Source organism: Podarcis erhardii (assembly GCF_964252035.2).
Source record: "Podarcis erhardii genome assembly, chromosome: 4".
Taxonomy (NCBI): domain Eukaryota; kingdom Metazoa; phylum Chordata; class Lepidosauria; order Squamata; family Lacertidae; genus Podarcis; species Podarcis erhardii.
The window spans coordinates 62,732,638-62,746,645 of record NC_138508.1 but is presented as its reverse complement, the minus strand read 5'-3'; the positions used below and the strand labels follow the sequence as shown (position 1 = coordinate 62,746,645).

The 14,008-nt window shown below is 35.9% G+C and overlaps 1 protein-coding gene across 10 annotated transcripts in view; it reads right to left on the bottom strand.

The window, feature by feature from the left end:
• The window catches only part of DMD (dystrophin), a 1,009,769-nt gene that overhangs the window by 255,563 nt on the left and 740,198 nt on the right, over positions 1-14,008 (bottom strand). For all 10 annotated transcript variants that reach the window (XM_081858834.1, XM_081858841.1, XM_081858836.1 and 7 more), the window contains one exon: positions 2,100-2,311. In XM_081858834.1, the coding sequence (XP_081714960.1) occupies positions 2,100-2,311 (212 nt within the window). The remainder of the gene's footprint in view (positions 1-2,099; positions 2,312-14,008) is intronic.

The following is a 14,008-nucleotide window of genomic DNA, read 5'->3' as shown; positions in this document are numbered from 1 at the left end:
TAACCTTTTTCAGGCCAAAGGCTGCATTGACCTATGGTCAACCCTCTGAAGGCACTGCCAAAGTTCATGTGGCAAATTTTAATTTTTTTAACAAATGACACATTTGAGGAGTGGTGTAGGGTCACAAAACCTGGTGACATGAGAGAATCACAACAGGACACCCTAAAAAGTGGCCAGTAAAATATGTATCATGGTATCACAGTGTAGCTTCGACTGGCCGGCTGAACCAGGTAAGGAAGAAACATATTTACAATGGAGAAATAATCCAGTCTAATATATTGGAATATGATTATATCCTGAACTAAAAGTAATAAAATAATACAACTACAAAAAATAAATATAATGGAAAGAAACAGTCTGGAGGAATGCAAGTTTCTTTCCTTACCCTAGCTAGGCAAGATAGCACTAGCAACATTTATTATTCATCCCAAAATGTTATTTCTACTCAATGAACTCAACAAACTAGAAACAGATGATTCCCAATTAAGAGAATGACTAACAATAGTACTTTAATTTATTTGAAATGATAAACCTCAAAACACTGCAAATGTAAGCTGCCTAGAGTCCCTTTCAGGGAAAAAGTTGTGGAATAATAATAATAAATCACACAACAGACAAAGAAGACCTAGGCCTAAAATGTTTTTCATCCACCAACCCTGAGCTAAAAATTTGGAATAATTTTCATCAGAAACTTTCAGCAGCTATTTCACCACTGACCTCCATATAAACAAATGAACCTACAGAGAATCAATTGCTTACCACTTGAAATTCATAAATCTGGGCTCAGCAAAATATGTTATAACTTGGTAAATGATTCAGAGATGGATCCGTAATTTCATATTAGCAGGCAGTAGAAGCATTTAGTCAAGCAAGGTCTCAAATGTTCAGGTTTTTTGAACTTACACACATAGTGTGTAACAACTAAACATGGACAATGATGCCAATGTTCAGTCTTTGAAAATATTTTTCTTGGTACAAGCTTAAAAAAACTAATTAGAAAAAATTATCTATTACCCTCTGACATTGCATACAGTCCGTTACAACCCATATATAAAAGAAGATGAGCGAAGGATCTGGGAAACTGCAACCTTACTATATAGGCAGAATGGTCTTGGTTGTTCAAATGTGTTCTTAGAACATTAATAAGAATAAAACTGAAAGAAAATTTGTTCAAATCCATATATCAATGGTACCTCACCCCTCACAAATCAAACATGATATACTGACTGAATTAATTTTGTTGGAACTTGAAGGAAATCAAAAGTCGACAATAGCCACATATTCTAGGTGTGATCTATGGTGTGTAAATTGTTAAAGGGTACTGCAACCATTGCTGCTCCTATGACTCAGTAGGTAGAATTTACGTTGTGTGTGTTTCAGCCCTTTACTAGTTCAGTTCTCTGTAACTTGGGCTCAGAGTTAGTCCTGTTTATAACCTGTTTAATAAAGCAACATTGTGTTGTTGCATGGTGCAGCTGTGTGAGTAGATGCACAAGGAACCACCAAAGGTTATTACTTTGGAGATGCATACAAAGTGACTTTTTGGAACTGGATCTTTGACATAAGTCAAGGCATTTTGGGATACTGCGTATCAAGAAATCTCAAATCTGCATTTCTTTGTTTACTGAAAACAGAGCTAAGAGAGAAAGACTTGCATGTTGCTACTAGCCTACTAACAGGTGCTAAAATATGTAACACAACTCTGGAAAGAAAAGTGGATCCTAACATTAAAGGAGTGAATACAGAAGGTCTTGAAAATTGCTTTGATCACAAAACCTACTTACCAAAGAGGATAACCAAGAAGTAGAAAATTTTATAGAAAAACGGGCATCTTTTGTCAATTATTAGAATTTTTAAAATCTATGATAATATAATTATTTCCCACTAATATAATCATTTTTCCCTATCTACTATTATCTGTAGTACTAATCGTTGTATTTATCATTCAAGTTCTCCATATAAAAGATTAAAATAAGCACAAAAGGCTATGATTTAACTATTAACACAAACTTAAATTGCTTATGTGGAGTTCAGAAGCAGTTTCTGAGCATTAAAAAAGAAAGAATAGTTCTTCATTCCCCCCTTTTTTCATTTAGTACCTTGAGTTCTGCGTTCTGCTTCTTTAGGCCTTCTACAGTGTAAGAAATCTCCTTCCATGATTCAAGCCTGGCTTTTGCACATTCCAGAACCTGCTCAGCTTCTTGCTTGGCTTCCAACCACTGTGTTGAATCTTTCAACATTTCATGTAATTGCTGTCTTCGGTTCTGAAGGTGCCCCTGGACTTCATCCCACTGGTTCTGTATCTTTTCAACTGGTGACATACAAGGGAAAACCAATGAAATAATTATTTGGAAAAAAATTATCTGACCAATCTGATCAAGTTCTCCACTAATTTGCATGACAAATACAATACAGACAGTCAGGAAAGGTTCATTAGAGAAGAGTTAAAGGAGATTTTTATATAATTCAGGCATCACTGATTTATTACAAAGTAACCCAAAAGTATCACACATAAAACATCTATTCATCACATTATTTTTACACAAAATTGATACTTCCTTTTAATATGGAAACTGAGAATAGCTTTTGAAATAGAAAAGACAATCCTTTTCAACTAAGTGTGGAAACAATATACTTAACATTAGTTAGTGCACTAGAAAATAAAGTTATTCCTTACACCTGATCAAAATTGGTTCTCTATCTATTCATCTTCCATCCTTAACTATTTTGTAAGCAAAGAAAGTGAATGCTTTGTAATGTTTCTGTGAAGTATGTATGAAGCAAGCATATTTTGGAAAAAGTTCAGAATCTGTTCCAAACATACATGTGTCAATACACATTCAGGGAATGGATGCAATTTAGGATAGCACCTGATCAACAATAGGGACATGGTAATTGCACAGGATATCATTCCCTATATTGCAGGTGTTCAGGTCATTGCTTATGAAGCAAAAAATGGCAGCATATGTACAGGATAAAGTCTGCAAAATCTTTTATAGCTTATTAGCAGTCATTTTAAGTGTTTCTTTGAAGATGGATGTTTAAGTATTCCTAACGCCTTATTCACAAAGCTGAGTTTTGTGTGAAGGGATTTATCAGTTTATGAAACATTTCCCTTGCTTGCCTGACCTCCACTATTAGAGGGCAAGCAGTCTGTAAAAAAAGAACATTGCTTTAAAACATTTTCTATGGATGTGAGCTCAATAGCAGGAAAATGGTAGAGAAGAATTTTTGCAGCCCGACTTAGAGCCCTAGCTAGGGTTATGGCTTAGCCTCATAAAACCTCAAACATTACAATGAACATACGGTATTCAGTGGAGGGAAAAATGAGTTATTTCCCTAGCCAGTGACCCTTATTTGAGAGCATGAAGAGCTCTTTCCTACGGACGTTATACAGAACTCTGAAAAAGTCAAGAATAAAAAGGTGCCAACTGTACAAATCCATTGCTCCAGAAAATATTCTTTCTAGCTTTAGAAAAGGAAACAGGAAATTAATAGTGTCTTTTCCAGATAAAGCATCCCTCATGAGAACTGAAGGTAATACTGTCCAATGGGATAGATGAGATGAGTAATGATTTGAGCCACTGAGTTGTGGCATTATAACCAGTGTGGTTTACAGTTAGGGTGGTGAAGTAAGAACAGGGAGATCCATGTTGAAATCTGCATTTAGCCATGAAACTCACTGTGTTACCTTGGGCCACTTTCTCAGCCTAACTTCACAGGTTGTAAGGATAAAATGAGTCAGGGGGATGATACTTGCAAGTCTCTATGACCTCCTTGGAGGAAGGGCAGGATGAAAATATTAAACAAACAAACAAAGCAGCTGCGATCATTTTCATTTACAAGCAACAATATGATCTGCTGCCTATCATTGGCAGCAACACAAAAGAGCTTGTGAGAACATCTGGGCACCCTATAATGACCCATATGTATTAATCATATGTGATGCTAAAGTCACTGGGTGTAGACTTCCATTCTAATGCAACCCAGAGGTGTTTTTCTGCTCCCCACCTCTTCCTCCCTACATTCCTCCAAGCTGATTCCATTCTTGTTTGTATGAAAGCTAAAGAAAGTTAATAAAATAATTAAGTGATAGGATCTGCTCAGTAATAGCATTACATCTATATACTTTTATAAAGTTGAAGATTTTAAGGCCAAATTTGCTGTAATGCCACAGGTCCAAAGACTGGAACTGCTCCAGCTACCAGCACATTAAGATTCACTTTAGTCGAGGAGGTTTGCCAATTTCAAAGTTGCTATTCAATTTATTTTGCATCCTCCTGAGGTGCCTCATCAGTTTAGTCAGGAAGTACTGACACTGGAGCAAATTACATTTAAAAGCCAAACATTGGATAACTGTGTTACAACATGTTTACCATTGATTCTGCAGTCAGAAAAGGACAAGATCAGCAAGTAAAGGCACTAACTTGAGACCTATTTTTATCACGTTTCTGTTTTGCCATAGTTCATTTATGGATAAGCTAAATACAATTCTCTTTGCAGGTAAAATGAAAAGACTGGTGCCAACTATCTGCACTATTCTTTCTCGAGCAAAATGGATTTATGTGTAAAATCAATAAACACATTTAATAGGTTAGATCTAAAGGGTAAATGAATATTATTTGAGTGGAGCTATAGCTAGTGGTGCTTGTGTCAAGGCAGATATTATTACTTAAAAAATATTCTAACACCTTAATTAATACTATCAATTATGCCACTCTGATCTAGCCACAATTTTGGGGCTAGCTTCCTTCTCCAATATTCACCTGAGTTCCACAAGGAAAGAACCCAAGCAAAATACCAAATTGTTGTGATTACTATTTTTCTTGTTAATTTATTAGCTGTGATGTGATCAATCACCTCAAGGCAATGTACAATAAAAAAGGCAAAACAAACAAACAAACAAACAAACAAACAAACAAACATAATGTCTTTGCTGTTTTCTAGAAAAAGCAGAAATCTGCTGAACATAAAAGGTATGAGGCAGTCTTCTCAAGTAACCTGGTCCTGAGCTATAGAGGGCCTTATATGTACCAACACATTGAACCCAGTAGCATATTGGCAGTCAGTACAAATCCTGCAAGCAGGGTATTAAATGCTGGCTGTAATTTGTCCCCACAAGCTACCTAGTTTCTGCAACCTGCTTTCTGCAAACTTGAAGCTTCTGGACCAACCCCCAGGGTAGCCCCAAGGAGAGTGTATTGGTGAGGTTACCAATGAAATATTCAAACTATCCCAATCCAGGAACAACAGTGGCTGTCTCACCAATCAAAGTTGGTAATAAGCACTAACTACCAGCCTCTGTTTGAAAAACACTCCAGCCAATTGACTCTTGGAAAACTGTCAGCCCAAGCTCTTAGCATAGTTTAGGGTAAAAGATAACAAGTTATCCTTTGCACAAACCTTCTGCAAGTTTTACTAGTTTTTTTGTGATGGTGGGGGGGTGGTTGTTTATTTATTTATCCATCCCAGCAAGCTCTCCTTGTTACAGCCTTGTAACACTGACTTTTTTAGACACAAAGAATCAAAATGGAGGGAGGGAGAACACTACCGTATAAAACGAGCAGAAAAGGAGGCGTTTTATTCTTTTCAAGTTCCATTCTGTAATACAAAATGTAATTTATTACTTATAGTTGTAAGGATATTAAACTGTTGCTTTCCTTTCTATGTTGCTAGTTTAAAAATGGTTTAATATGGGATTTTAAATTTGGTTTTAATACCAAGCTGGAAGTGCACTATATAAATATTATTACAGTTGGCATTATTTAAATATATGCACATTTATCAAGAGCTATAACATTTCAGATTATAAAAGAAAAATGTTAAAAACAGTTTGTGGTGCATAACCTGCATATCATTCTGCCATCATTTGGGCCAGAAGTACATTAACTCTGTTTCAAATTTATCAGCATTAATCCTTTTAATGTGATTTTTGCCCTCAATATTTCTTCCATTTACCCCAACTTTTCAATTTTCAACTCCTTTGCAAGTATATGAAGTATGTTCCCCATTCTAAAGTGAAAACATTTTCTCATTCTTAGCACCCTCAAAATCTTATGGGCTTTTTTAATGCCATTCATAAAAAAGCCATTTTTTATGTTTTGTTTTAAAGGAGACTGTAACTAGTTCTGATTTTTAATAAAAAAAAAACCATAATCAAGTGAAATATAAATCTAATAAAATAAATGAATAAATGTCATCCTTGAGCGCTGGATGCTGCATAAGGCTTAAGACACTTGTTTCAAAAAGAAATTGTGATTTCTTTATATCCAATTAAGCTCAATTATAAGTATTGTTTAAGCACAAAATAAAGTTCAGTCCTTGTGGGTCTAAGCTGGTTTACAATTTGTGGGATTTTTCTGCTCCAGTGAGAGCGCAGGCCCTCATTTGGTGTTAAGAAACAGTTTGTTAAGAAGAATGATGTGCCAACTATGCTTTTTAAAAACCTTTCTCAAAGCTTTTGATTTATTAAATTCTGTCACTAAATAATAATACTTTTTTTTTGCTTTTTCTCACACTGGGCCACCTGGTAGGTTTTCTCTACTCATCGGTGATGCCTTACATTTTTGCTCTTTATATAGCACAGGCACATTATAGTTGAAAAAATGAAATCCCCCAAGGGGTCCTTCAGAAACCCGTGAGTATTCTAAAGTAGCTGTAGGGAGTCTTACCAACGTATTTAGGTTTTAGAATAATCTAGCACATCGGGTAAAGAACTGTAGCTGAATTAAATAGCAAAGATCAGCAAAGTATTGAAAGATCTAATCTCCCCCTTCTCAAAATATTTTGAAGAATGTTAAGGAAACAACTCATTAATTTTTGCCCATTCTTCATACTGCGGTTATTAACTAAAGGTGATGATGTATGTAATTATTTATTCTTAGTCCAGTGTTCCGCTCATACTTATGCTTGAACTTTGACTGAATTCTTAAACAAGCTGTCTGAGGGAACAGAGTTTCTAATTAGGAATTTAGCTGCTGTTCATGGATGAAGGAACTTTTAATAATCATTCCAACAAAACATATTTAAAAGGAATCCTTCTCCAGTAGTGCATTTAGAAATGGGACATGGAAATAATAAAATGGCGTTCCATTTTCTCTGAACATAAACAGAACATTATTAGCATTATTAAAATAAAGCAACTCTACTGAGGCACTTAAAACACTTTTGTACTTACTGATGCAAAAATATTATGGTCAGCTTTGCAGTTTAAAGCTAGAAATGTGTGAAATACATTACCTACCTAATGAAGCATAAAGCCAACAATTTTGGATTTTCCAATGCTACAACCCCCATTGCTGACTGCCACACATCCGTATTTACACTGTATTTCCTGATAGTTCTAGCAGCATATCTGCTAATAAGAATGAATAATGTATTCCAGCTACTGTCTTCCTCATCTTTTTCTCTTGTTCTGGTACTTTCAGAAAAAAAACTTATAAAGGTTTTCCTTGTCACTTAGATCTTACTAAGGTGAAAATCTTATGATTACTTCAAATATGGCAAAATTCCTATGCATAAAACATGAAGACTAAAAAAAATTGCATCCAGGTTCTGTAGACTATCATGTTTCATTGTCATCATCATTGTCTGCTTATTTGTATGCCATTTCCCCAGAAAAGTGTACACAAACTGGCTCACAACATATCAAATGAATAAAAATAAGGGCATTCTATGATATTTGAAGCAGCCCTTAAGTGTTATCTGAAAACATATAAAGGCCATACATTTCCTCTTTCTTTCCTAGATTAGTAATACAAGATTCCACAGCTAACCCTCTAACTGGGCTTTTCACAGGTAACCTGTGAAGAGATGTGCATAGAATATTTTCTGTGTATATAGTCATTTATTAATTGCTTTCCAAATGATGTGCAAAATATAATAAAAAATGCATAATCTTTAAATGTTGTTCATGTTCTTAGAATTCTGCTATGAGAGTCATTATAGTAAGCAAGCAAGCAATGGGGTGCTATCCAGATGTTATGGAAAAGATCTCTCATTAGCCATGTCCACTGCTGATGCTGGCTGGGACTTATGGTAGTTGTAGCCCCAAACATCTGCAAAGCAACATGTTGGCTATCCCTTTTTAGGTAAACAATATCTGATGATGGTCTTTCAACAGAGAGGGCAGAGAGAAACAAATGGCCTTTTATGTCACTTTGGAAAGTTAGAAAAGCCTCACATACACTTCTTTTGCTAAATAAATCACACACACACACACACACACACACAAAATTATAAAACTGTTTAAAACATCTCACATTGTGTTCGGAATACTCTCTGAAAAGCCATCATTTGTATGCCACCATTTGATGGCATACAAACTTACAGAATCAGGCACTGTTAAGATGTGCCTGCCTTTTCAAAATCTGATCTTTAGGAAATTAACGGTTTTATCATTTAAGATTTAATGAGCAATTTTTTTTAATGTACAACAATTCACATGAAAAAACACAGTTTAGAATGCACCTATGAGAGCAAAGTGATGGAGAACATGTCAGAGATGACACCTGGTACTGTTTATCACTCACAACATGGAAATATTTACATCACAAGACAAATCTCTTTGGCAAACTAGAATAAGCTTTGCCCTTTAAAGGACTGACTGCAGAGCTGAAATATTTCCTCACTTGTCATAACATTTAGATTAGCATCTGCTAACTTTAACATGCACCTTTTATATGAAAAGTAAATTTTTTACAACAGATAAAGTGTTCAGAATGGATTAGGGGCCATCAATTCTGATTCCTGATTAGTCAACTTAAATTGCTTTCAACCATCATTTTTAAACTGGGCACCAATGTACCTTGGTTGTCGAATGGAATCCGTTCTGGAAGTCCGTTCAAGTTCCGAAAACATTTGACAACCAAGGCGCAGCTTCCGATTGGCTGCAGGGAGCTTCCTGCACTCAATCGGAAGCTGCGGAAGCCATGTTGGACATTCGGGTTCCAAAGAACGTTTGCAAACCGGAACACTCACTTCCGAGTTTGCGGTGTTCGTGAGCCAAAACATTTGAGTCGCAAGGCATTCGAGATCCAAAGTACAACTGTATTATTAAATGTTTTAACATGAAGTGGTTGTCTTAAAACAGTTTACATAAATCTTTCTTTCTTTTAAAAAATTAGTTCCTTACTATTTCCTTACTGTAAAAAAATTCCTTACTTTTAAAAAGTTCCTTACTTTTAAAAAATTAGTTCCTTACTATTGCTGGAGTGATATTTTAAACTATCATCCCACCCTTCTAACCAACCTCAAAGTGAGTTGGTCCTTGTCATACATACATCCCATTCTTGACTCTTGATGTGCTTGGCTAGTCCTTATCAGATGGACTCCAGTCTAGAATACAACAATGAACAGCAACAATTAAATAACTTGTTCTTAATAAAATAAAATAATTTTAGTTTTGGACACTAAGGTTACCCCAAAGAAGGGAAATTAATTTATTATTATCATAATGATCCTATATTGGGTCAGGCAGGAAGAGCAGATTCAAAGGTAATGCAGTAAGTGAGAATTTTCTTAATATACCTCCAATAACAAAGTGCAGCATAGCCTGACTCACTTCATTGATTACAACATAGCTTTCCAAACTGTGGGTCGCAAAACGTTAGTGTGTCTGCTGCAGTGTGTAGGTGTGTCGCGTGAACGCTACCTGCACTTCTTCTGGGGCTGGAAAGAGGTTAGTTTAACCTCCGGTGTGCTAGTAAAACTTAATTACTGTGTCACAAAAAAGAGTGTGTCACCAACATGAAAAGTTTGGAAACTCTGGATTACAACATTAATATACAGTATCTATGTGTGTGTTCATATTCCTATAATGAGAGCAATTTCATATTTACAGTTGCATAATTTTTACTGCTTGATAAACTATGGCTACTATGAAGTTTAATCACATATAATTGTGATGCATTTCTTAACTCAGATCATCACTTAATGGGAAGAAGGCTGGAATGAGATAAAGAAATCACTGTTTGAGATAAGATATCTGTGACAGTGGCTACATTATCAGTAACAATGTGACAGTAGAGTTTATCATAAAGCAGTGACTTTAGAATTTATCATGCTCATTGTGCTGACAGTATTTAATTTCTCCAATAGAAAGAGATGCTAGGATAACCCTCTGATTTGGAAAGCAATTTTCCCTAATCCCAGATGTAAGTGAATGTGCATATCTCAGCTGAATTTGTATATTCTCTAGCCATTATGCACAATCACCAACAAGCCTTGGGAAATGTGCATTCAGTGGCTGGATTTTGTATAGGATCAGAGATACTTCACACACTCATTTCCCTATTGGATAACTCTTCTTTAGCTGGACAAACTTCCATCCCCTGCTTACATACCCATGATGACGGACTCCATGGTCCAGCACCAGTGTGCGTGTATCAAGGAGAGAAAGGGTGTACGTTTTTCCTCTCCCCGGAATTCCCCCTGTAACAGACCTGGTAACAGCTGAGATTTGTTAAAAAGGGTCTGGACTCCCACTGCTTCTTCCTGCTGCTTGGCTGATCAGTGGTAGGTTATGTTGTTGGTCATTTAAGATCTTGCAGTAGGCCATAAACAGCTCTGATAACCTCTAGCCTGGATTATGTAAATTGTGGGACTGCCTTTGAAAATGGTTCATAAGCTCCAGTCTGTACAGAATGCAACAGTCAAGATGTGAACATACAAAACCAGTTCTGGCTTGACTGTATTGGCCTCCCATTAGTTTCCAGACTTATTTCTGGTTTTGACATTTAAAGCCTTATATGGGTCAGGACCCCAATACCTAAAGGATCACCCTCTTCCCATACGAACCTGCCCAGAAGTACAGAGAGTGGTGAGCAGAGAATAGTCATTTTCCACAATACCCCAACATCTTTGGAATGTCCCAGGCCTAGCACCAACTTTACTTACATTTCAGTGCTAGTTATAAATGCTTTTAGTTAACCGGACTTACGTGCAGCTTGAATGATACTGTTGTTACAGTTACTCAATCCAGGTTTTAGTGTGCATTTTTAATAATATTATATCCTGTTTAAATATGAATAAAACATTTTAAATGTTTTATTGTATTATATATATCATAAATTGCTTTGAGGCTTTTTAGCATAAAGCATTATATAAGTAATCAATTAGAGCAATCAAATCAGAATGACAATATTTCCTATGAAGCACAACTGAACTTGAATAATTGTAATTATTTGCAGATTAACACATTTATTTGAAAGTCTGTATAGTCTTTCCAGTTTATACATAAATAGTATTACACGCACACACGCACACACACACACTTTAAATCAAATCCAACATGAATTGGAGATTTATCAGAATTACTACATCAATAGTCTAAAGTTCTGTGAAAGCTATAAAGTCCAAGTTTCCTTTGTTTCTTTGGTTATATATGTTTGCATTTAAATATTTTCTGGTGTTCAGTTGTCAAAACCTGTGAGAAAGAGATATGGATAGCACTGTGACAGTGGTGATGCTTATTTCATTAAGATACCATGATCAACAGCAATGCTGTAATTCACAGTGGTGGTTTCATATATCCTTTTGTGTAAGTGAATGATAGGTTGAAGATTTTGCTATAAAGCTGTCAGACAACAAGTTTTTCAATAAAAGTATTTTTATTACAATATTGCTCTGGATTGAGACACAGCCTAAAATGTTTTGCAGTATACTTGAGCCAAAGCTCTTTTTAGCTAGTAATATATTGCTAGGTCTACGTATTTGGATGAAAACTACAGAGTTTTGTGTAAAAAGTTATTAAAGTAGGTATGGGATGTGGCCCAGCTAGTGATCACCTGCTAGTTCACATAAGCATAAACATAATTAACCAAATATACACTAACACTGGATGGTATTCAACGAAATTTTACTCACAGCAGGTCTAATGAAATTAATGGACCCAACTAAATCATGTTCATTAATTTCAATGGATCTAATCAAAGTAAACCTTTGTTGAATGCCACCCAATGAACTCCATAAATATGGAGCAATAAGAGAAAAGGGACAAAGATGTAAAAGAAAAGAATTTGTACATATTTAACAAGCAACAAAGATTCAGAAGAACGCAAAGACTCAAAAGGTGAGTCTACAGAATTGAAAAATGGAAAATTAAACTGGTGTTAGAGAATGGATATATTTAAAGCAAATACTCTAGTTTTAAAGGCACTGCAAAACCAAAAAGGTTAACAAATGCAAATAAATCAAGAGCAGAAAATCATAGTACAGGAGCCCCCCTCCCTGCTCACTTATGTGTGACTGACTCGCCTGCAACTGCGTATGTGTGTAGTGCTGGGACATAATTAGATTCAAACCCAGAAATGGCGGGAGAAAGCTGGAAGATCCTCGTGGGTCATGAGAAGACCCTCCCCAGAGCCTGAAGAGGATGTCAATGAGGGCAGAGGAGGCCCCAAAGAATTCAGAGGCGCAGTGTGGCTTTGTTTATGCTGCTCAGCCTCCTCAACTAACAGCTGGTGTGTTCTGTAGCACAGCAGCAAGTTTCCTGTATGTCCTCCAGCCTCCTGCTGGTCTCAGAGCTTCAATTCTAGTTGTGGATATTTTTGAATACAGTATTTTTGGTATGAATTGAAGAGAGAGACAGAAGGTGTTTAAGGGGTGTTTAGAGTGTGCTCCCCACTTTACACAATTTCACATATGTGTAGGGTCTAATGGGAAACCATAACTGAGAGAAATTACACAGCCTATGCTTTTCGCAAATATGTGCAATGGTCTAGCTAAACAGACCTTATCAAAAAGAGTAGAAGATCATATCAGTTTGCTAAGATTTATTTTGTACATTAGAACTTTGTGACTGAGATCAACCACTCTCATATAGGGAATGCAGTTCTGGTGAATAATGTGTATTTATTTAATTTGTTTTCCATGTTTAATAAATAGTTCCAGTGACAACCTTTGCAACATATTAAGAAAAATAACCCACAAATCTAAATTATAGCATCATTTAGATAAATGTAGTAGCCTTTTCCTTTAAAAATGTCACACTCACATAGTTATCATATGATTTCATTATGCTTCTCAAGTAGACTGATTACTCTTGTGAGTGCTGATTTGAAATCAATGCCTGGCAAATAATAATAGCTAACTCCAGAAGAACTTTCATCAGCTAAGGCCTCCAACAATCAAATACTTGGAGAATATTTCATTAAATTTGAGTGGCAGAAAGTTACAGCAGTATGGATTTTCAATTCTAAATAAAATGCAGCCATTAAATTCTTTTGAAAACACACCCTTTTGATGATAGTATATTAACTACAAGAAAATCAACAAAATAGCATAACTTAATATGCTCTTTTAAATAAGTTGCATAATTTTCAGTGCTGTAATAGCACCAACGCATAGAACTAAGAACTTAGTTGAGAGACTTACAGATGTGTGAGAAGTTTCCTAGTCTTAAAAAAGAAAGAAAGAAAATGCAGCGAAGGTGGAGCTGTGTATATGACTGAACAGAGGCCAATGACTTCTCCTATGTTAGTTTGTTCATCAAAATGCTCCACCCACAAACCTCCTTTCTGTCCTCTAGTAAAAAAAATATGGGGACCTTCTTACTTCATGGACAGTAAAGCTGTTGGGAGTGATTTTGGTCAGAAAAGCAGCCCAAGGGGAAAGGAATCAAAGCAGCTTCCAGAACTATTGAATGACAAGAAGTGAATTCTTATGAATCTCTTAGCAGCCTGCAGCTGTAGTCTGGAATCAAGCTGTGTTGACTTCAAACTACAGGTGCAGCATGCTCAGCCATATTAATACAGATAGCAGAAGCCAGCACCGATTACCTATTCAGAGAGCCATATATAATTGTAGATTTGGAAGGGACCTCAAGTGTCATTTAGTCAAACCCCCTGCAATGCAGAATCCTGCCCACAGCCATCCCTGGGTGGGCTTAAACCACCAACCTTCTTTAAGGTTAACAACTTGATGTAGTTATGGCAAGGATAAGAAATGTTTGGCATGTGGAAGAGTAATCAGTAATACTAGAATGCATAATTGCAATATATTTTATTAA